This window comes from Photinus pyralis, unplaced genomic scaffold, assembly GCF_008802855.1.
Source record: "Photinus pyralis isolate 1611_PpyrPB1 unplaced genomic scaffold, Ppyr1.3 Ppyr1.4_LG2, whole genome shotgun sequence".
In the NCBI taxonomy this organism is placed as follows: Eukaryota; Metazoa; Arthropoda; class Insecta; order Coleoptera; family Lampyridae; genus Photinus; species Photinus pyralis.
The window spans coordinates 11,008,543-11,033,726 of NW_022170403.1; the positions used below are offsets into that span (position 1 = coordinate 11,008,543).

At 35.1% G+C, this 25,184-nt stretch overlaps 1 protein-coding gene across 3 annotated transcripts; it reads left to right on the forward strand.

Moving 5' to 3' along the window:
- Positions 1–1,797: 1,797 nt before the first annotated feature.
- Positions 1,798–23,775, forward strand: LOC116163449 (sorbin and SH3 domain-containing protein 1-like). Of its 3 annotated transcripts, none has more exons than XM_031477364.1 (5): positions 1,798–1,967; positions 14,633–14,811; positions 20,193–20,495; positions 21,124–21,617; positions 23,510–23,775. In XM_031477364.1, exons 1-5 carry the CDS (start codon positions 1,841–1,843, stop codon positions 23,583–23,585), a joined length of 1,179 nt encoding a protein of 392 aa, XP_031333224.1. In that variant the 5' UTR covers positions 1,798–1,840; the 3' UTR covers positions 23,586–23,775. The 3 variants fall into 3 exon arrangements, with proteins under 3 accessions (XP_031333224.1, XP_031333225.1, XP_031333226.1); XM_031477365.1 differs by having other exon boundaries at positions 1,808–1,967; positions 14,633–14,793; positions 23,510–23,774; XM_031477366.1 differs by lacking the exon at positions 1,798–1,967 and adding an exon at positions 9,319–9,412 and having other exon boundaries at positions 23,510–23,774.
- Positions 23,776–25,184: the final 1,409 nt, after the last annotated feature.

Genomic DNA, 25,184 nt, shown 5'->3' on the forward strand with positions numbered 1-25,184 from the left:
AAATATCAATACCTATGTTAAAATATCAGTGTACCTGTATATACAGGGTCATTCTTGACGAGCGTCATATAGAAAGATATGGAAAACCTTTGAAAATGAAGATAAACTGATAATTCGGTTTCTACGTCGAATAGTACAACGATACCCCATAGTTGACCCTTTGCTCCAAGGGCTTCGCCGATATTCAAGTTTTTATGTCAGAAATTGAATTTGCATGGGTAATTTTAAAAATTTATGATTCGAAAACGGTGAGAGATATTGCAACACAGTTTTCACTGATTTATTAAAAAAAGATCGAGTTTTCTTATGGTATGCGTAACAGCTAAAAAAGTGAGACTACAACACTTCTTCAAAGCTCTCAACTTTTATACTTTTAAATATCCGTAACTCCATTTTTTCAAATGGCACCCTCCATTTTGTTCTTCACCGTTGTTTTCCTTTTTCCCAGACCTTTAATTTGATACAAAATGTCAAAAGCTGCTTCAAACGGTTTCCGAGATATTCCATGTTTTAGTTACTTCTTGTGGCAAATTGATAAAAAAATCAAGTCGCTTGATGTTATTCTTTTGTTTTTATTATCATAATGTTTAAATGTCAAATTTTCGCTGCTTGAACTTATACTTCTCATCAATAATGGCTCGTTTGGGTTACACTAATGAAGATTTTTTGAATTTAATATTACTACACGGTAAATGGAATCGAATAGCTGCCAGGACTTGCCGTCTTTTTTCCGAAAGATACCCTCACAAGGCGCAACCCACAGAGGCTACAAATCGCAAATTACTACAAAATTACAGGACCCACTTCTGCCGTTTTAAACTACTTCTAGGGGAATGGTCCTAGAGTCCTGGAATTTTTTGCAGTAGGTAGTCTATACCTTGAAGGTGTGCCAGACAATAGGATTCAAAATGCGCGGCGGATTTATAAAAGTTGGAATCAAAACAATTGTGCCACGCTATGATAAGTGTCTCAATCTGAATGGCACTTATGTTGATAAATAGCCCAAGGGTGTAGCCCTCAAATGTATGCAATAATAGATTTTCTTACAAGTTTAAAATTTTTTATTTCAAAACGTCTGCTACTTTCTGGACAACCCTCGTATATGTCCCCTGTTGTTTTAGATGATGGAAAGAGTCTTCTTTGTCAATTTATGGTGGTGTGTAAATTTGAGCAAAATCTTCAATCTTCATTTTCCCACATAGGTGCATTAATGTTTTTTTTATCTAATACAACACGGTTCTCTGAACTGAAATTTTTACATAATACCTACACTTATGTTGAATTAACAGTTTACAATACGAAAGCAACAGCTTGCACTTCTTTTAGTAAGGTGACACGTTCAACGCAGTCAATCAAAAATTATATTCCAAAATCAATAACAAAATCCCTGCTGAAGGCCAACTTTGATGTTGTCTTCGTATTTCCTGTTATACTCATTTATGCATTGGTACGTGGGATAAATCTATTTGCATACAAAATCTCACGTAATCACCTACAGACACTGCCATTGTTTAGTGCAGTCTTTATTAATTAACTTTCATTCAACATCTTTACCTTAAGTAGGTGCAATTTAGTTGGGATCTGGCCACGAACTTGAATGTCTTCGACGCGAGTTTGATTTTATGGCTTATCATCCAATGTTTTTCTCGCTAATTTGTCATTAGTGTAGATATTAATCTGCTAATACAAACCGTGCCTATCCAATATGGAACAATGATAAGATAAACTGATAATGTCGACATGAAACGTAAAATTTTACGTAATGTGAAATTGAAATAGTGCAGTGATAGCTGTAGTGTGTACTTTTGAATGTGCTGTGTCGAATAACACAAGAAATAAGATGACAACTAGAGAGGCGAATCTCCGCAGGAAATCGCCAGGTCAAATACGCCGGCAGCCGGAAACTGCCTTATACCGACACACCATCGCAGGAAATGTCCCGTTGGTTTATGGACCAATACCCTACAGTTAGTAACTTTCATATCATTCTAATATTTTGTTTTGTTAATCGATATGAACTTCTTAAAATTTTAATGTGTCCTTAAAACACCTTTTTATTGATCACGATCCTACCGCATTTAAATTTCTAAGCAACTGGTCAATGAATGGGAATGTGTACAGGTACACCCATGTTATGATGCTATCGATGTTAATGTGGTCTGGATATGATCGGAATGTGCCACTAATTATAGCAGTTTGAGAAACTAAAAGCAGGCCTTTTTTAATATTAATTAGGTAATTTTTATTTACGTGTATAGGTACAAATATGTAGATACCTAAATGAAATTTGAGAAGTTCACAATCCACCAAATCGTTGTAATAATTATAAGACCCCAAACTCTGATGCAAAGTTATCACATAAACATTTAAAGACCGCGTGGCACACATTCAAATTCAAGAAGACTCGGTTTTAGAGAAATTATCCGCAATATTGCATTTTCGCTTTATAGGTCCCTTCCTTCGACAATCACACTCTAGAATTTCGAGATATTCAGTAGTCACACTTATATTTATATTTATATAAACACATATAACACGAAATAGTATGTAAGAAGTTTTGGCAACAACACAATTCATTGTTTACTAAGGACGAGAAGTGAGTCTTTTTTATACGTACGTCAAATGTGACATTTCAGTGATCGTGTAGTATGATCTTTGAGTGATCAATTCAAACAGCGAAGTATTGGGTGCGTTCACCATACTGAAGCGCTTCAAGTGTACCAATTTGCATTTCAATGTTATTGCAATTGGTTAGACCACCAACAATACACATTTCTACGTATATTTGTGGAGTACGAAAACGGTATATTTCTATCCTTTTCAGTTTTGCATATTTTCTTCATTTATTGTTAAACACAATAGACCAGGTATAATGATCAAGGACTAATTATGTAAACAAGTTTATTGAAAAGGTGTAGCCAATATTCGAATAAAGCTACACAAATACCTGTTCCTTTTACTCCATTTGTCTATAATGAGATCTTCTGTAAATTACTTGATTCTAAGGTAATTAGTGGAGAAAATTCGCAATGTTTGCTAACAATTCCCAATAGATTGTTAGTTAATTACACCTTATTATTATTTCCTGTTATTTGTTTTAATCAATTTTACTGATCAACTTTGATTTAGACATTTTTATAATTAATAGGTTATTAATTTACTTATTTAAAAAAAGTTCTTATCTTTTCAAAAAATAATTGTACAGTTACCTAGCGTATTCGTTTTATTTATGCACGGCCCATGAAGGTTTTTTACGAACAGACAAAACTGCTGGTAAAAATGTAACTAACACAATAACACATGTCTATACATATTGTCATTGCAACCTATCTTCCATTTTTATGGGTAGAACCATATTCGGCACCAAAAAGCATGAGATATCACATGGACATCAAGCAATCGAATTTACACTTTTGGTCTGTAAGTATCGATATTGGCATCGTTTGTGCGGTATCATAATTCGGTTTATTAAATCCTTAATTCAGTAGTGAAAATTGAAATTGGGCATTCCTCTATTTCTTTGACGACCAAGTATTCATCCTTGTTGATATCAGATCATATTGAAACAATTATAAATTGTGCACAACTCTTGTGCAGATAAAGTGCATTTTTTAAACCGAAATAGCTTAGTAAATAGTTGGGTTATAAGGCTCTTCTGTTGTCAAGATATTCGCTTCGACTTCATCAATAGATGTCTCGTCCAGACGATTCATTCTGCCTCTCCTCCGACAAACTGTATTCGCTCTTATCGTGTTAATTTTACCAATGGATATATTTGTTCCACACGTCCCAATCGCCCTTTGTGAGTACCTCCTCCGGCAATTCGCTATAGAGATAAAAATTATAACCGATCACGATGAAGCGTCGAAGAGGTAAAAATGGATTCCTTTTGTTGAGACCTTTCATTAGAGTATGGATAAAACTAGCCCCTCTCTTCCCCGAACTCCCTATTTTGATAAGGGTAAAAAAGAGGGGGGCCTTAAAACATCTAAAAGTGATGGCCGTCTGGCGGACCTCCAAGGTATAGGCTACTTAGGAATGAGGTAACAATGTGCCAGGATAATGCCAGGTAGTTTCTTTTGTTTTCCCTTGCAAGTAATGAGATATCGCCTTAGGGGTTTAAGTGCAATTTGAGTTGCTTACCTTTATGTTAACGTTGCGCTCTTTTCTGAAAATCGCGGAACTTATTTTTTTTAAATATATGCCTTATCATAATAGATGGAAATAATATCTTTAAGTACCGCCGTAAAAAATACTGTCGGATTTCCAAATTGGTGCTGTAGGTTTTTGTACTCCCATTACAACGGCTGTTATTTACGAAAACCGATTTTTCTATTCAACGATCTTCCTAAAAAACTAAGAGCGATATTTCAGCTTTTTTTAAGTACCGCCGTTCTTTTCATCATTGCAAAGAATATCCACTATCGAGAATTTGTTAAGACTTCAACTACAAAAGCAGCATTTCATAAGAAAGTTTAGTTATTTTTCCAATATGGCGGATTGACTACAGAGGAGTCTTAACCGCAGGCTCACAATAAGCGCTCCTAATTCTGCTGAACGGTTCGCTACCTATACCAACTGTCATTTGTCACTTCTGTCACGGTATGTCAAACCCTAGGTCAAACCATGGTACAATAAGACAAGATATGCCTATAACTAAACGCAGATGACGTTTTTATCCCAATGACGTCCAAAAATCACCGCCAAGTTTGAATATGACATACGCTTCACACTTGAATTAGAAGTGCCATCGCAATTACTCAATTAGTGTGTAATAATGATGAATAAATCACTTTGGTGGCAATCCTCGGAAGTGTCATGTGTAATAGATGTGCTCCAAAGACTATAAAATTACATTGGCTACGCACAGCTACGCAGTACGCGAATTTTCTATTCATGTGTTTATTTGCCGCTAGAGGTCTCGTCCTTATTTGACAACGCTAATATAATTTTTACTTTTTTACTTACATATTTTTATTGTAACTTTAAATATTTGTATTGATAACATGCAATAAATTATACTTTATAAATTTAATGTGAGAAACTTGACGCAGTTGAGTTGACATGGATTGAACAAATCTTATCACATCCGTAAAGGGGATACACTTTTATTAACTGGTAGGACTACACAAACCCCATTACTTTATTGAACGGTAGAGCCAAGTTATCCCAATGACGTCACGCATAGGCACACCTTGTCTTGTACCATGGGTCAAACCACATGTCACACAGTATCACAGTTAGTGTTATACTTCATTCATTATAAGAAGGTAGTAGATGGCGCTGGGTTTGAAGATAAGCACACACAGGAAAAATATAAAACGGCACCAAATTATTGTAAAGTAGAAACATCTATCACTGCAAACACATATCAATCTTTGACATTAACAGTTAATGACACTTCAATAGTTTAGATGCCAACAGAAACTACCAGCTTGCAAAATTCGCCACTTGTTTTATATTTCAGCGTAATACTGACTTGTGTTTTAACAAATCACACTGAAGGTCAAATCTTCAATATGTTTTTTACGGCTACCTTCTTAAAATGAATACAGAGTTGCTTTTTTTCCTAAATCTGTGTTGACTAGCCGTTTATAAATACAAGAAATTCCAGCATACTAATAAAAAAAATTTAATGTTTACCACGGACCAGTGAGATCCGCTGACACGCCGCGCCGGCGAAAACCTCGCCGAAAACTCACTTCTCGTCCTTGGTAAACAATATACTATGTTTTCGTCTTTAGGCGCCGAGTACGGAAATTCCGACGTGTCAGCGGAACTCACTCGTCTGTGGTAAACACTAAATTTTTTTATTAGTATGCTGGAATTACTTGTAAACGGGTAGTCAATACAGATGTAAAAATCAAAAGAAGCAGAGAGAGACACTTTCTTTGTCCCTTTTCTGCTTCTCTGCTCTATTCTGGAGATGTGGAGATATTTTACTAGCGAAATAAAAAACTTTCATACTAAACTTTTTCTCATAATTTTTATAATTATGGAAATCACATTTTTAAATACGTTTCAATCTGGCCCTGTTTTTTTAATTTTCCTAAACGCAATTTTTAGTTAGCAGACGAAATTACCAAACTTTTCTTAGTTTACCCAATCGCTATCTGTAGCAGTTACCCGTGCCACTCCACTCGATCTGGAGCACTCTGTATACAGGGTGTCTTAGGTTGAGTAGGATAACATGGATATATTTGTTGTTATTATACTTCCAGATTCGATTAAATTGCGAGAGCAATATTTTGAAAAAATAAATGGTTTCGTAGATAATTGGAAAAAGTGAAAATCCACATTTTTAAAAAGTTCAAATCTAGGTTGAAATACTTCAGTTACAACGAGAGCTATCGAAAAAAGTTTCAAATAAAAGTTGCGTTTTATAAACAAAAACAAATATAACCTATTAAATTATTCAACAATTTTTCTAGCATAAGTACAACTTTGACTAAAATTAAATAATAAAACTCAGTAATTATGTGCCTCTTTGTAATAAAGTCCACCAGTTTTCCTAATTGCCTCTAAAAAGCATTATGCAGGTCACTCTGTAATTAGGCGAAAGCCTGTTGAGCGCCCAGAACATAAAGGGTAATAAATAAATAAATAAGTAAATAAATAAATAAATAAATTTAAATGCAGTGTGTGTGGTGTGTCGCTCCGTCATTCCCACATCTTTAATACGAAAATCACGCCATTTTTGCGCATTACTTAGCACCCCGGAAGACATACCCTTATTGTTGGTATTATTTTAACCTAAAGGGCACACCCGGTTTACATAGCAATATATGAGTATCAAAACTTCTTCACCCCAAAAGAGCAATGGACTCTCGAGTGAAACCCGAGCGAGCTTATTCAAATAAAATTGTTTGTTCTTTTGCATTTTTATGTGTAACTATAACGAGTAACAGCGAAACTACTATCCAGCCTCTCGTTTTAAAACAGCTTCAGACAAAAGAAATTTTTGTCAATGATTGAAAAACTAATATATTATTGCATCAGTTCTACGGAAAATTCCGAACATTTTTCATGTCGCACCATATATTATAATACCCGAGATTATACCTAAACCCGAGCCTAAACCGACATTCTGACTTATGATGACGTTTCAAAGTTCAGTCTATTGTGACATTCATTTGGCCAAAGTGCCATTACGAACAAAACAAATGGTATACCTACCTACTTCAATCATGGCACTCTCCGATGGCGCAATTCCAAAAAATTTTATTTAATTCGATTACGTTTAAACTGTGATGGATTTCATTTACAACCACGACATTATAACCCTAGTCTTTTATTCTCTGTCCATTGATATAATCCATTGCGTTTTCCCTATTTTTCATTTTCAAACAAACTACAAGCACAAACAGAATATTGTTTTTTCGAAAGGTCACTCGAAACACAATAACCTCGACAATAACGTACTTAATTTTTACAACGATCATAATAGTGCCCAGAGGCGGACTGGGTACTTACAGCCCAGGTGCAATTGCAAAGGGTTCTCGAGTTTGGGTCATTAAAGTATTGGTGTAATGAAGATTGGGGGGGGGGGGGGGTTAATCGCAAAAACATTTTTAACTTCATTTTAAAGCATTCCTTTCTCGAAAGTCATAAAGTTATTTATAGAATCACAACGTATATATATTTTTTAATTTTAGCCTCGATTTTAGCGATGAGAATGAATAAAAACTTTATTTTTTTACTTTTTTAGATAGTAGACCATGGATTCATGGAGATTTTGTTTTGTTTATTGTATCCAACGTAAGTAATACACTGCAGTCTCAACCTAAATAGGACACCCGGTACATTCCTCTGAGCGCGTACTAATGATTTTATGATTATTAGTATTTTTTCCTTTTTTTGTATTATTATGTATAGGTACTTTATTGTTAATAATAAACAATCGAAATTGTTGATATGGCCCGCAGTTATAAGTGGACACCTTAAAATAGCCCTTCATGATAAATGAGTTTGACATGCCTGTTCTAATATATCGGAAATTCAGTACTTTCAAATTACCACACATGCATGTGCATCAAATTTCATTTAAATGCTTTCATAAATAAATAACGAGTTAAAAAAGTAATCGCGTAAACGATTTCCCAAAAGCGTATTTCCACTTGCATTCATTTCCCATTTGTAACATGCAACTCTTGTTAAAATCGTAAAAATCCGGCCACAAATAAGAACACCGCAAAATTATAAACTTGCTAGGAGCTCGTTAATAATATTATATTAGAATTGCCATTTGCCAAATTACGAAATTGTGATTGTTTCTGGAGAAAACAGAAGTGACTGTCAATTATTTTTTTTGCCTAACATATGCGCATTTTGAATCCTATTGTTGACACAAATTTAAATTCTTTTCTGAAGCCGTTGTGAAATGCGAGCCTGGATAATAATTTCCGTATCACCCGGTATTATAGTTCTCTGTTCTTTGATCTCGAAAATTAGTCTACTTGGTTCTGTTTTTCTGATTCAACAGCCTCCAACTTGATTTGAACGCTAAGTCGTCTAGGATTTTGCAGATTAGGAACAGCTCAGGTAGTTTTGTTAGCATCGTCTTTGGCGATTTAAGCACGACCTATACTAACGAAAGAAACTCGCACAATATCTAAAATATTTACAGTAGGTATAATAAAGTAAAGGCATTTATAGTTATAAAATTTCCTAATGTCCCACCTGAAGCGTAAACAATAAATAACCTTCAACAAAAACTGCCTCCTATAAAAATTAGTAGAAACGTTCACCTAATTATTTGACTGTTTAATCACAATTAAGTATAATTAGATGCATATGACGATTTCCACACTAAAAGAAAATGCGTCTTTTTCGTCTTTGGTATTAATACCAAATTCGAATCGACACGCAATTTACCCTTCTTCTTTATGAATGACATCAAATACCTACTTTTTATCCGTGCTGGTAGCAGTTAAGTTTCTCTTTAATATTACTTTCATTAAGACTAGGTGTACATAAATATATTCATCGCAAGCAGATTTGTCAGGTGTTTTAACTTTCGAGAGAAAGCCATTTTACGTTTAGTTCGATGCCTACACCTCGCTTACCTATATCAGCCTATATGAAAATAGCAGTAGCTAATTTTCACAAAGTGTGAGAGTAAATAAAAATAATCATTATGCGGGTTATTAACTTTGTTTTAGGCCAATGTTACGGTGTTTTCAACAGCAACTAACATTGTTGTTAACATTTTTTTTGTAAACATTCGCACTTTTTACTAATGCAGTGTGAACAATTGAATCAGTCAGGCAAATGTGAATAATTGGTTTTTTGAATTGTGTGTTAAATTCGACTGTGAGTTTTTAGTTTGGTAGTATGTATAATATCAAAGAAGAAATTCAAAACGAAGGGACTAAATTACCTCAAGATTACAAGAATGACGTTAAACGTGCAAGTGAGTCCTTATTTGACTGACTTTAGTAGCATTATTATGGCACGCCGCTTCGTTCACGTTCACATAGTCAATTTGCATTCAAGATTAGGCTTGAATATTAGATGCGTGAAAATGAAAGTACAAAACTTTGCGGACAAAATTAAAGTTGAGATTGTAACGTGCCTAGCGTCGAAAATTTTGATGTAAGGTAACGCAAAGGTTCACAGACTTGTATGGGTTTGTTTGGAAAATTAGGGGCAGTTTCCTTTATTACAAAGTTTATTTAAAATAACCCGTTAATTAACCGAATTTTCTACTAGAATTGCCGTTTGGTTTTTAATCCATTGTAATTGCATTTGGAATACGCTTCAGCATATTTGATTCATTAATTTCATTTTTTCTCCAACCACCTGAATAAGACGCTATTTTGTGACAGTGTTCGGTACGTAAAATTGACGTTTTGCGGATTAATCGCTTTCACCATGGCAACTGTACAAAAAGTGGATACTTTTGGTCCTAGTACCAAAAAGAAATTGACCTTGAAAGTTGGCCAATTAAAAAATTACAATCACGGAGATATGTCACATTGACATCGTTTTACATTGCAGGTTGTAAGATATTTCTATACATACAAATCAAATATTTTTGCATATTCAATGCAAATAATGCTGTTACCTATACGTATGTACATGTATTGAAAATGATTTACGCTCGCTATTTTTATTTAAACCATGTGTAACGTAATTTACATATTCGGTGAACGTAATTTTAATACGTATACAACCCGCCGTCACGCGTAACGCCATCTACTTCAGGCCCATTGTACTATTATCTGTCATTTTGAATTCAAAATTTGAAAAAGTTAATTGCAATTAATTTTAATTAAAAAACTGTATAGTAAGTTTTTTGTTTCAATACAAAATATAACAATATTAATTGTGTATACAATAGAAATGACTGAAACTGATAGCGACATGGATTGCACACTTCCAGAGATTATAGAAACGGCAGAACATGCTACCTTAGATTGCTCCCTACAAAGTCGCGAGAGATGAGAAGTAAGAATCAAGAACGAATAGGTTACATATAAGTTAAACCTAAAAACTAGAGTGGCATGACACGTGAGGACAAGAAAGCAAAAGTTCTCATACTAGTAGTGAAACTGTGACTGAATCTAAATTCGAATATAATTTAAAGTAAAGGGGATTGGAGAAAAAAATTTATGTTTTATTCGTACACAAAATGCGTTTTCGGGACTCGGAAGGTTGCTGGACTCCGCTAACGCGTCGTCCAGCAACTGTCTTGCTCGTCCCGAAAACTGCCATTTTTTGTACTAATGAAACAAATAACTATATTAACATGTAGGCCTTTTGAAATTTAAGGATTTTGATAATGGAGAGTAGTGGCAGCCCTTAGTTCATTATAGCACACTTTCATGCAATGTCTCATCATACTACGCTATAAAAGCGCCCGAGGACGTTAAAAGGACAATTGTGCCCATATAAATGTTGTCTATAATTGGCTGCTTATAATACATCCATGCGACATCCGTGCATAAAAATGGTTATGCTTTGCCTTAGTACATAACAGCATAACAAAACAACATACCTAATAGACATCAGCATAGCAAACCACGACAACATTCACAAAACACACCAAGAAAAAATTGAAAAATACGAGGGTTGTCCAGAAAGTAGCAGACGTTTTGAAATAAAAAATTTTAAACTTGTAAAGAAAATCTCTTATTATACTATAGTATACACTTGGGCTATTTATCAACAGAAGAGCCATTCAAATTCAGGCACTTATCAAAGCGTGGCACAAGTGTTTTGATTCGAACTCGGATTCCAACTTTTATAAATCCGCCGCCTGAGATTTTAACCTGCACTGGGTAACGCTGACATGAAATTCGGCGTCCCTATCGAACTGCTCCGTTGCGAGCCAGGTCTTCATCGCTGGGAAGAGGTGGAAGTTTTTTTGTTCGACGACAACGCCGGCCCATACACAATCAACCGTACTGGACAGCTCTTGGATGATTTTGGATTAGAGAAAGGATCACCCTTCGTACAGCTCGTATTTAGCGCCAAGCGACTTCCACCTCTTCCTAGCGATGAAGACCTCGCTCGCAACACAGCACACGATAACCAGTGGTTAAAGTCTCAAGCGGCGGATGTATTCAAAGTTGAAATAAAAAAACACGTGTACCACGCTACGATAAGTGCCTCAATATAAATGGCGACTATGTTGAAAAATAGCCTAAGAGTGTACTTCCAAATGTGTATAATAAAAGTTGTTTCTTACACTTTCTTAATTTTTTATTTCAAAACGTCTGTTACTTTCTGTATAGCCCTCGTATAAACCCCTCGCACAAGAAGTCCAAAGAATATGGAAACAGGATCAAGTTTTAATACTTTCCTTTATTATATCTGTCACAGAATCTCACACACATCACATTTACACCAAACTTAGAAATACTAGATCTACCACCACGCACACACACACTAGCACAAAAATCCGATATCCTCAAAACATGCAATATAGTGCGATCTTTTCTACATTGGTCATAAAAATAACAATATGGTATTAGTGGTACTTGGTATTGACACCTGTCCACTGATGAGAAATTAAAACAAAAATAATAATCCTTTATTTGCTCAACAGAAAAACATAAACTTTCCAATTTCAGAGCAAAAACAACATTATACAACCTGAAAGAGTACAATCGAGTTAAAAATAAATCAAAAATAAAAAATATATATATATAGTAACATTGATAACAGTATACCTACTTAAACTACCGAAACCAATAACAAAAAAATCAAACAAACAAACAAAAAAAAAAGAAAAAATTGTCTATCAGCCCTCTTGAATAATTACTAAGTGACTAATAATACCAGAAGTTTTATTAATTATAATTGATTATACGACAAACAATGTTCTATAAAAATAACTTAAGTTAATTACTGTTAATGTTAATAATCGAGCGTAACAATTCCGGTAAAGAACTGTGATGATTTGATGAAGATCACAATTTTGTGAAATTATTATTTATTTATTTATTATCCCCCTCTTGTTCTGGGCCCTCAACAGGCTTGCGCCCAATTACAGAGTGACACGCATAATGCTTTTTAGAGGTGCCTCTGCAGAAGGTCTTAAGTTGTCCTGTACTACTCCGGTATTTACCTTACGAATTAGGAAAACTGCAGGAAAACCTAATTCGGAGTAGCCGGTAGAATGCTCGGACCTGGTCTAAAGTAATTTCCATCTCTGCCACAGATGAAAAATTCACCTCAACCTAGGTTCGAACACCCGACCTCCGGGTTTATAAATTATTATTATTTATTATTTAGGAGTGGGGTTTGTAACGGTACTAGCATTTCTATTAATACGCACCGGAACGGTGAAGCTTAGGCTAGCTAATAAGTGCGGACAATCAATTAAATTATAGATTAAGCCAAACAAAAATTTTACACTATTAATTTCTCTGCGACATTTCAGTGACAATTTAACTCAAAAATAGCATAAGCTGCAGTGCAATTGTCGCCTTGACAGCGGCAAAAGTTACCTGCAACTTTTCCAGCGACAAATGCACTATAGCGCGTTCGCACCTCCAGATGCAGTATGGGGTCTTATGGACTAATTGCCTCTCTTACTAGTTTGCGTCATTCTTCGATAATACTATCCTTGTTTCTGACCGCATTGATGTGAGACGTCAAATTGACATATGATTAAATTGAAGTATTAAACCAAAACATAATCTCCTTGCGCTGTCATTGTCACGTTTGGCAAGCATGTACTGTATGTCCTTAAGCACCATACTGCATCTGGAGGTGCGAACGCGCTGTAGTGGTTTTGTCACTTATTCATTTTCTAACCAAATATCGCATTATCCGTTCCCATATAACTAGTATGACATTTGTCAATAATTGATTAGTTTGGTGAATTTCTTGTTTGTTAAATTGTCCTGCCGAGTTACACTCGAGGTTTGCATTTAAACCGAGTAAATTTGTGTTGTTGGAATTCAAATCTGTTACCTTTTAGCAATTTGGAAGTTAAAGTACTCGGTCCCAAAGGGACCTCGTACTTCTATATTTCCTCGGCAGTAATGTGTCATTTTCCTGGGTTTTATGTAAATAGGTAACTCTTATCAAAAAGTGGACATAATACTCAGAAAGAGCCTTTTTTCTATCAATGCATTTAACCGCCTCCCTAATCAAATTTTGGGTTTCTTTGGTCCAAACGAAAATCTATTCGTGAAATGTTCGGTTTTTTAAATGTATCTTAATTATTTTGTAAAAAATTAACAAACATTTCAGTCAACTCTAAACTTAGATCATCATTGAATTTATATTTCGATACTACAGCGTATTATCGCGTATCATTTTTCATTTCTACGTTTCATTTTGATCTAAGGCTGAGCAATACACTATGTGTAAACCATGTAAACTATCCTCGCCCTTGTGGCTGGAAGAATTGGCGATATGAATAATACAATTTTGGTGGTCGATATTACGAGTAAAAACGAATTGAATGCTCGAAATACTATTTTCCGATGACTTCCTATAATTCCTATACCTAATTCCAAAACATGTCAAAATCGTTATTTATGCACCAAGATCGTTAGAAAAAAGATCAAGGGCATTATCTCAATGACCAAAACATGAATTTGATGCATTTTTGGCGACCACATGGATTTTGATCGAAACATGCCAAAAACGTTATTCGTGCACCAAGACCGTTGGGAAAAAGTCTAAAAGCATTATCTCAATGCCCATAACATGAATTTGTTGCATTTTTGTTGACTATATGTATTTATCAAAATAATACTGAGAATCCTTCGATATTTCGTTGTATCCGTTTATTTTTTTATAATGTTTGAATTTCGCTATTCAAACTGCTATAGATACAATTGATACTAATATTCGTTGAAATTAGATTTTTCTAATTAACGTCTATAGGTCTTGATGTAGTTAGTTCATCGCCCGAGGTATCACCCAATAGGAACAATGCAGTTGATAGCATTTGCTCACTCTATGCCCATTTAATGGACAATTTTTATTTTTGATGGGATAATAACGCTTTAAAAAACTACTTCATCTTTTTCGAACTTATTACTTGATCACAATGCCGAAATGTATCAGGCTTATACACTCTTGATAGTTTTTCACGAGATAGTTCACACGCTTAGCCATTATTGCAGAATGAGATTAATTTGACGCGCCGTTTCTTATATTATTGCAGAGTCGCCCCGGAGGTACGTGGAAAACGATGTGACGATACATTACAAAACACCAGTGCGGCAGGAGGTAAAGGAACCGATAAGCGAAGAAGAACTATCACGTCGCCAAGCCGAACATATGAAACGCGTTTATGAAGAAGAAAGACGGCGAAAATATCTTCAGGTTAGCGATTTCGACGATGTAAGTAGAATAAGATAGTTTAAGTTGGAAGGATTTTGGATGACCGTCTTGATAAATAGGCACTTACCAACTAACGTCGGTTTGTATTTCTATTTTTGAGGTTTTGGTAACATTTATAACAGTTTTACTGGGATTTGATTTGTGTGTTGTAGAAAACTTAACTCGTTACCTAATTTCTCGCCTAATTTCTTTAATATGATAATGTTGACTATACGTAGTTTACCTATTAATAGTTTACAAATGATAATACATAACTTGATCTACTCGCAAACGTGGCGACATGTAATTTGTCCTATAAGTATACCTGTATACAGAGTGTTTGACAACGAGAGTAACAACTTTTTGGGAAACTTGACGCACTAACGAACATATTTTTAATATGGCGTAGACCAGAAATCGACACTAAGTTTGTTATTTTAAATGGCACAACCTTTTTACTTTTCATACACTGCATCTTATTTTAAAAATTTGATTATAGGTAACACCTTAATGGCTTAATATCTAAAATTAGTCGTTTTGAAGAAAAATAAAAATTTTAGTTTTTGGACTGTATTGGGAATAATGCTTGAAAACTGCTACGTATTGCTATTTTTCCGTAGTTATGTTCAATTTTGTGTGTATCTGATCTGATGTTCGAATGTTAGAAAATAGATTCTGAAGCAACGCTATTCAGTGGCGTTCGTCCAGTCGCAAAGACAACGAAAACTTTTTTCAATAGAATGCCTTTTTTATTACGAGATTCGAAAAGTTGTCAAATTATGCTTCTTTTCTTATTTGATGTTCCTATATCTACATATCTATTATAGTTTATGATTTATTTGCGTTCTTTACACCACCTTCACTTACACTTGGTAGGTATACAAATTCATAGGTGGGTTTGACGTCTGCTCAACATTCGCTTGTTAAAAATAATTTTGTTAATCAAGTGCCACTTAATAAATAATAATAATAGTCTAAAATCTCTGTTTATTTTAATTTTGCAGATTATGGTTTTCAGCATTCGATACGCGGTTTTAATTACCTATGTACATTATTGTAAGTAAATTGTATTAAATGATATAAAGCATATATTATGATTATCACCTGTTAAAAAAAATTCTTTAAAACATGCGAAAAACGCTTCCCTGCTGTTTCAAATAAATTTCAATTCTTTCAACAAATTGGGACCAGTTGCTGTTTCTGCAGAATATTGAAAACCATATAATTTGTAAAATTAAAATAATCACATAGATACAATAGAGTGCCATGTCATAAGCTATACTACTATTAATATTGATTAAGTGAACCAATAGTATATTAAGTATTTTTTGCACGATCAATTTATAATTGATATAAACTAAATTCGAATGTATCAATGTGGTAGCATCACAATGGGTTCAGTAATTTTTGTGGGTTGCTACAGTTACGTTTCTGTTTTTGAAAACAAAACAACACGTGCGCGAAACGTGGTTTGGTTGAGACTAAGTGAACATACCTAAATGATTCAGAAGATTTCGAAATAGAAGATGCATGGAGTATTGGCTGCGCATCGATCATTCCCGAAAAATTTAAAAGTAGATATGAAGCCGCATATGATTCTTTCCTTAAATGGTGTGAAAGTAAATGTCAAACTGACATAAGTGAAAAAATTGTGTTAGCATATTTTGTTCAACGTAGTGAAGGATTGAAATGGCTTATGGTGTGATTATTCCATGTTGAAAATATGATTTTTCTAAGAAGGTGTGTTGATATTTCTAAATACAGTACGCTGATAGCATTTTTGAAAAGAAAGAACGTTGGGTATCAGCCAAAAAAAATCTAGCGTTTTTTCTAAAGCAGATTTCCATAAATTTCTTACGGAAGCACCCGATGACACGTACTTGGTGAGTCATTAACTAACAAGATTGAAACCGCTCAGAAGATTTTATGTGGAACTCCAGGGAACCCTTCATCATCTTCGTTGCCATCAACAGAACCTGCTATTTCATACCGTACTAATTCAAATCCTCTATCGACTGCTGAGTGTGAAGAATCTGTAAACACCGTGTTTTCCAATTGCCTGTCTAATTCCCGAACTAATTTTTGTAACTTGCAAATTGTACATTTAACTTCCACATTAATAAACAATAATTTGATTTTTGACACATATCCTACTTGTCGCATGTTACTGTAACTGTCACTTGGTTGCTAAGCACGTTGCTATGATACACTTACCGCCCTAGGTTGGTAAGTGCACCTTACCGCCTTGAAAATGAATTAGTAAGTAGCCGACTATAACCGATCGTGCAAAAATTATTTTCCACAAGCGAATGCTGTGAGTGAGACGGATGTCAAAGTCACTAATTTTGTTTATGCCAAGATATGCGAAGGTGTTGCTAAAACGGCAAATAAATCATAAACTATAAAAGATAGGATGTCCGTCCCCAAAAATAAAAATTTAATCAAAGGAACAATAATTCAATAATATATTGTTGGAATTAAATCACACCAGCGAAAGTAGCGGCAGTCGATGGCAACCTGGATGTTATGTCGGCGGAACGGACAGACGGCCGAACTCGAGCGCCACCAGAAAAATAAAGCCTTGCTTCTGACCAAGGTCGGTGGTTTCGGAACGGCTCCGGAGGTTAAGCGCTATCGGTACCCACGGGCAGTCAGTTGAACAAACAGCTTAGTCCAGAATTCGACGGGCGTTACGTCCGGGGTCGCAACTAAAACAGAATTACGGCAAAATCCTGCGTTTCGCACCAAAAGCAAAAAGATAACGTCCAAAAATTAAAAAATCTTTATTTAAATGTGCGGTCCTCTGACGTTCGAAAAATCCGAGACATGTTTCAAAATCTATATTAATTAAGCCCGCTTTTAATACCATTAGACTCAATACAATCAGACGAGGTTTGCTGCGACTCAATTAATTAACTATGGTTAATTACACTTACCTAAACGGTCGGATTAAAATTTCCAAATTTTGTGGCCCAGTAATGCCTATTGTTACCTGTGAAATAAACTGCATGACCTTGCAGCTCTAATGCTCGTTTTCGCCCTAACATTGGGACACTAAACTCTGTTAATAATTAATTAACGGGGCTGAAATTCGAACATATTAATTTTTCACTTGCTTGCTCATGCCGAGTGCTGTCGGATGGTACAAAAACAATTGACATGTCTCTACGAAAACAATTAGAAAAATTATCAATTAACACATCGTTCAATAAGTCCCGGGACTAACCAAGAAAACAATTATGATTTGTAAAATTTATTGTTATTCATCAACACAATCCTCCCCCATTCCAACGATACCATGTTTGTAAAACAATTTGTCCTTTCCTCAAAATATACTTTAGTTGTAGCGATGATATCCTCATTCGAGTCAAATATTTCCCGATAGCATCTTTTTGAGATCAGACAACAGCCAGTAGTAGCTGAGGGGTAGATCTGAAGACGACACTAGGTGGGAAAGCATATTGAAGCCCAACTCATTCAATTTGGCCATTGTTTTCATTGACCTGTGGCACGATGCATTGTCCTGATAAAAGATGATCTTGTAGAAGTACCGTCACTTTCACCACAAGAGCTTTTCTGCTTATGGTACAATTGACTTGAAAATCAAACACATTGCATTTGAAGGTTGGTTCCTTTGAAAAACGAAATCGACTTGATATCACCACTAATGCCATCTGTTGGTTAGTCCCGAGACTTATTGAACGATGTATTATATATAGCAACAGGTTTCCATATCGGAGGCTAAGACGGCGCTAGACACTAAAACAGGTATACTTCTACCTTCTGTTTTCAACTCTTAAAAGAAATAAATAGTTCCGAAGCAACACTTTTCCTAACGAAGAGTGTCAAAATACCGGGTGTTCGTTAAATCTGTTAGACTACAAAATGTGCGGTGTGTTCATTAATGCTGGTATGGAAATTGAGCGCTTCGATAAAGGTGAGGTGCATAAACGATGGAACCTAATTATGGAAAAATATTAATGCAAGAAAGTTTTCAATTAAAACAGTATGAATTTAGTTAAAGGATTATTTCCAATTCAAAAATAAAATTTTTTTATTTAAAACTACTAATTTAGATAGGTAGGTACCTAATGTGTTATATTGAAATTGTTAGAATAACATTTAGAATACGTAGCGATGTCCGTTATAAACTATATACAAAGTGTCGCAACATTTATACCCCTCTAAATCTCGCAAAATAAATGTTTTGACAAATCCAATAACCGGTCGGTTTTTATATTGACGGGGCTAATTTTCATACAATATAATTCTTGCAACTTTACCTCTGTACTACCTAGGGCGCAGTGCAACCTCCCTCAAGTGGCAATTTAGCGAATTAACCCAACCCCATTAACGGCAACCTATTGCACCGAACATGCTCTTATTGTAGAAGACCAACTGGTGTCGAAAAAAAATAGCCTCATTAAAAGCTTGCCGAAGGCTCATATAATAGATGTAGGTATGTCCACAATTTTTTCATGCAACTTTGGATTTGACAAAAAACATCCTTTATTCCCAATTTCGTCGACGAAAAATTGATTTAATACACAAGAAGTAAACGTAGTACTTATTCTGACTTGACCATTTTTTTAGACAGCCTGTTAGTTTAAAATCTTAGTTTATTCGCCAATTTGATAAAGAAAAAAAAAGAAAAGAAGAAGAAGCTATAAATTTTATGCCTTGAAATTAGTAGAGCCCATCCTGTTCAATTTTGTACCTACCAATGCTTGTTTAAATGATTTTCGCCTTGCGCAGATGGCCACAATAACCCCTTTATTTTCATTGAAGTAGATTCACGTGAAGACCCTTTCCAATAAAAATATTAAATAAAACCACAATAAATAGGTTGCTTTATGAAGGTTTGCATTACATAACGTTACAAGGTTAAATAAACATGATTATTTTCTGTAATTAGTGAGAGTGCAAAGACCTTTTTCACATTCTATTTCCGTATTTTGTCAAAACAAATCCAATAATTGATAACGTGTGACATTTATACTTATCGGTCGAAATGTAATTTGTTGGATAGAGATTCTTTATATTTATGCTTACTTCATCGAGGTTGTTTGAGATTTAGAGGGCTTTTGTAATCAGAACAAGCATTTTTTCCTTCCTTCTCTACTATACGACCCTCTTTCTTAGAAAATGCATGCACTCTATCGCAAATAAGATAGGAAAGAATTCTTTACATACAAAAATGCTGTACCTCTATGAACCTCAAGTAAACATTTCAACATGTGCCATACAGGTAAACTTGTAGGTATTCATTTAGCCTTCCCAATGTCTACTAATACCTTGTCAGACACAAAATGCGACTTCTGATTTATCCATTTTTTTCAAATTAAACCATGGTTAGCGCAAGCCCCTTAAGAAATATTCTAATGTATTTTCGTATATTACAGGAACTACAAGACATGAACAATAGAAGACATACTGACAACTTTATTCCATCGCAAAAATCTCCAATTCCTCTAAATAGATACGACGATTTTCTCGCGGAAGATAGTCCCAAGATAAAACCACGTCCCCGATCTCCAGAACACCGTTTAGTTGCTAGAGCCTTATATAATTTTGTGGGTCAGTCTGCCAGAGAAATTACGTTTCGTAAAGGAGACATAATTTACATTAGAAGACAGGTTGATAAAAACTGGTATGAAGGTGAACACAATGCGATGGTAGGACTTTTCCCGGCAAATTACGTTGAGGTTAGTCATGTGAAACTAAATATGGTTATTAATTATTATTAATACGAGTATTCACATCCCACTTTAATTTTAATGGATAACTGTTACTGTTAAGTTACCATCGTTTCGCCATAGGTATACATAAATTAGAGTAACAAATCACTAATAAAATTTCCTTCTTTATACTTTTGCTTAAATTTCACTCACATTTCAAGAAGTGCTTCTGGATGTACAAATAAGCAAACTGGGTACAATTATTATATCTTGTGGACAAAGTTATCAGAAACCTTGCCCACATCAGACACCCAAGTTTCGCAAGCCTTGTGTCTTTGTTTTATCCAAAATACTTGGCGGAACCCCAGCCGATGTCAGTCCATACCGTGGAACTTCCAATCGTAAAATTATACACTGTTGAACCCCAGATTATAAATTGGACCCCGATTTCATACGATTTTTACTTTATCAGTTTAACAGAAGCTTGAAATTTCGTACCCCTCTTCTTCAAGTTGTTGTATTTAAAGTTTCCCAGAGCCATTTGACAATCTTCTGAATATAAAATTTGAAATGCAAACTGCGATATTTGTTGTCCCACTGGTTCACGTATTACAGTTAATTATGAATGACCATTAATTGACAGTCTCTCTTCTAGATAATACCATTCGATGGTGTCAAATCAACTCCAAGAAGAAATCATGAAGGTCAAGCCAGAGCGAAGTTCAATTTCATCGCACAAACGCATCTGGAACTATCATTAGCTAAGGGAGAACTAGTCGTCATAACAAGACGGGTCGATGACAACTGGTTCGAAGGAAGAATAGGTGGTCGTAAGGGCATTTTTCCAGTCTCGTATGTTGAAGTGTTAATAGACGCCGCCAGTCCCCCACCTCCTACACCTCTTAGTAGTAAACCAGTTGCGTCACCGGCCGCCCATTCTCTTTTATTAAATGGATCAGCGGGTGGTAAAGAGTCAATGGGAAGTCATAAGTATACTCCATCAATGCCTTATCAACAACACTTCACCTCAAGTTACCGAGCTAAACCCCTACAAATTGCCAGCACTAGTTATGGATCGTCGTCCAAGTCTTCCGGCAAAAACCCTATCAATGAAGTTTTGCACATCGATACTCATTCAGAGCCAGTACCGTAAGTGTTTTTTGTTATACTTCTTATTAATCTCTTCCACTGATAAATAATATTATATTCTTAACTATTTACATTTTCGGTTGTATCCGCTGCAAAAACTTAGGTTCACCAGTGGCGACTCCTCAGGGTGGGCAAGGTGCGCAGTGCCCACCCTGAAAAATACAGTAAAAGAAAATTGAAAACGAAAAAATAAATTCATTTTCTTTTTTTGTTAAAGTTCAGTAACAGTGTGCTTATTATAGAACAACAGACTCCAAAACATGTATTATTAATATACCTAACGTTTCATTTTCACCGAACGGCTCCAGCGCAAATCTACTTCTGTATCTCGGCCTATTACGTTATTGTGGATCGATCTATTTTTATTATGACTTAAAAAAGCAAAATCAATTTAGTTCGAATAATTATAATAATTTACGTACAAAGACAAAAGTTGAAGCTCTGAGTATGTGCTCTCGGTTATGCGGGGAGGGTTGGGCATTAGTGCTTGGGTAATTTATATCAAGGTTGCATTCTTTTAAACATATCCCCTGAATATTATTGAATATTACGCTTCCTTGGCCAATTTATTATGTGTTACATATGATAGTCAAAATGAGTCATTTTTTCCAGTCAGTCAAAATTGAATACCTATCGCAGTTAAAACTTAGCAAGGTCATGACTCTGCAATGTTACCAAATCGTAATTCGTGGGTATACTCTCTTTGGTGTTCTTAATCATGAAACTAACATACGCCTAACGATCAAAGTAAAACTTTCCTGTGTTAAAAGAAATCACTCGATTTTTTTAAATGTAACTAATACCGAATTTTTTTTATTTCATCAAATGTAGAATTTGATTTCCTTTGGAACGGTATAAACATGTCGGTACTTATCTTTTACATATTTTTTGTACCGTATATATACCGTATGCATACGACAAGAACTTTTTAATTAATGTGAAGAGTTGGTGCAATTTATTGAAACATAGCAAGCGCTAAAGGCAGATCCACATTGGTAAATATTTGCGTTGTATGTTGAATTTGACACACATTTGCTCGTGTGCGCCGCAATTTTTGTCAATGTGGACTATGCGCCGCACGAAAACGTACTTACGCAAATAATTTCGTGACGAACAACGCACGTTATTCACTAGGCTGTCGGTTTTCCAGTCAACTTCAAAGGGATTTGCGCCGAACAAAGTTCTAATGTGGACACATGGATTCAGCAAATACAACACACAACATAAATATTTACGTATAACTCTCGCCAGGCAGGAAAGATTACCGGTGACAGCACACCTTGTGTCGATTTACAATCTTTGTTTTTATTAAGATGCGAGCGACTTCTGGAATAGGATCGTGCTAATGTTGAACAAAAAGTCTTTTCGTTCAACATTGACACGATACTATTCCGGAAGTCGCTAGCACCTTACGAAAAACAGAGATTGTAGATCGGGATCAAGTGTTCTGATCTTTCCTGGCGAGAATTATAGTAAATACGCAACCATATTCAAATTTTTGGGACAAAATTTTGTCAAAATTCATTCAACACACACGGCAAATATTTATCAATGTGGATCCGCCTTAATTATGCATGAAAGCTTTTTCATGTTCACGGCAAGAGTGCGTTGTTTTAGTTTCTAACCCCCTTTGGTATCATTACGTTACACCTCCACAGTCCACAAATATCTAAATTCCTCGTTATTACACGTTCAAACCCTTTTCATTCTGAATGATGTTTTTATATCAAATTTCAGTATAACTTTGTTCAAAATAAACAAAAAAGATTACAGCAGATTTAACACATGTCATTCTTGTGTAATATAAATAGATAACACAATTCGTGATTGTCATTGTGTAAAATTATGCATTCAAAGATGTGATATTATGCAAGTTAATGTCATTGTTGCAGGGGCAGATATACGTCAACATTTACCTACCCCGGGAGCGAATTTCCGAACCCCATCCTTATTCAGCGTACCCAATGATAACCGCTTCGCCGAATAGAGCCGAACACCTACAAACTCACGTCCTCCTATCTTTAATCTTTGCCATATTATCGCCGCCACAAGAGAAGAGCCCTGCGTCATCAATGTACGAATGCATAAATCCAAGGTGTTGATACTTACATCTCAAAAATTTGCGCAACCCAAAAAAGGACAGAGACCGAAACAAGTTCTTGGGATATAATAGACGTGCGCTTTTGAAAAGCTAAATGTAATGAAAAGAGATAACCTATAACGCTTGTCAAGTTTAACATGCATATTTGATGCTGATTTGACCAACGTCGTAATACTCCTAATTATTTTCAAATTTTCCATAAAGATGATTAAATATTAGATGAATATACGTTTATTTTTTTTGAATTATAATTTTTCTGTATCTACAAATGTTGCATGGCTCTTATACTAGTATAAAACTTCACATTTCATCCAGTCACCTAAAAATCAAACAAGTTCGGTTATCTTTTTGAATCAGGTGTAAATATCCTTACCTTGCATAAGTTGTTGTTAGATTCTAGGTGTAATTTGAGTAATTACCTCCGTAATTACTAATTCTGCTAGCAGTTTTCCCATTTAGAATGATATAACCTACAAAATTAATTTCTAACTGTTATATGATAAAACAACGAAGCTTATGGCTCACCTTTTGAATTGATACAGTAATTACACCAAAACGTCTAAAGTTTTCTTCGATTTTGTATAAATAAGCTGTTTTCTTTCCCCTACCTTAATAACTAAATTTGACAAGTAAACAACTGAATTGGGATTTGCTTTGATTTTAAATCTTAAATCACACGCTTGTAGATGATGACGCAGGGCTCTTCTCTTGTGGCGGCGATAGTAGTTATTCAATGGCCATAGTTTACGTTTCCCAACCCGATTGAGCGCGCCTCGCTGAATTAGATGGGGTTTCGGAACTCAAATGAATGACGATGTACGACGTACGTAAAGGCTAGAGTTCGGGAATTCGCCGCTTAGATGGGGTAACTTATTGTTCGATTTAGATTTATGGTGGCGTTACAATTAAATAATCGTAACATACCAAATTATAACTCTACAGGTGAAGCACTGCCTCACTTGCCTCATCGGACAAGCCGCGACTGCTATTTACGCACAGTTGTACTGTTTTGCGAGAAATTCGTATGTTCAGTAACGGCCATGGAGTTTCACATTTGCATTATCTCTCTACTCGCTAATACAGTCGCAAATGTAAATATACTACTGTGGTACAGCAAACCACCGATTACTTAACATATCAGCTAGAATGCACGGATTAACATTATGGACATCAGCTGAACTTCGAATTGCAACCTTCCCGTTTAAAACGGGTTAACTGTATATGAAATTCTTACTATGAAAGATGTGTGATCGTTAATAATATTAATAATAATAATAATTACTAAACAAACAAACACAATAAATACAAGTAACGCAACATGCACTACAAAGACAGACCAGTAAAGTTACACCTCCTAGCACAGTTAAAAAACACAATACTCCTTCTTCTCAGAAACACACCACGTTATCACGACCCACTCGTATTCAACCCAAACGCAAACCCAAAGAAACACTTACACAATAAAC

Bases quoted from the DNA above. Each gene is read 5' to 3' on its own strand.
- LOC116163449 (XM_031477364.1), top strand. From the start codon at position 1,841: ATGACAACTAGAGAGGCGAATCTCCGCAGGAAATCGCCAGGTCAAATA. The intron at 1,968-14,632 runs GTTAGTAACTTT...ATATTATTGCAG, and splicing joins TTATGGACCAATACCCTACA to AGTCGCCCCGGAGGTACGTG. The intron at 20,496-21,123 runs GTTAGTCATGTG...TCTCTCTTCTAG, and splicing joins TCCCGGCAAATTACGTTGAG to ATAATACCATTCGATGGTGT.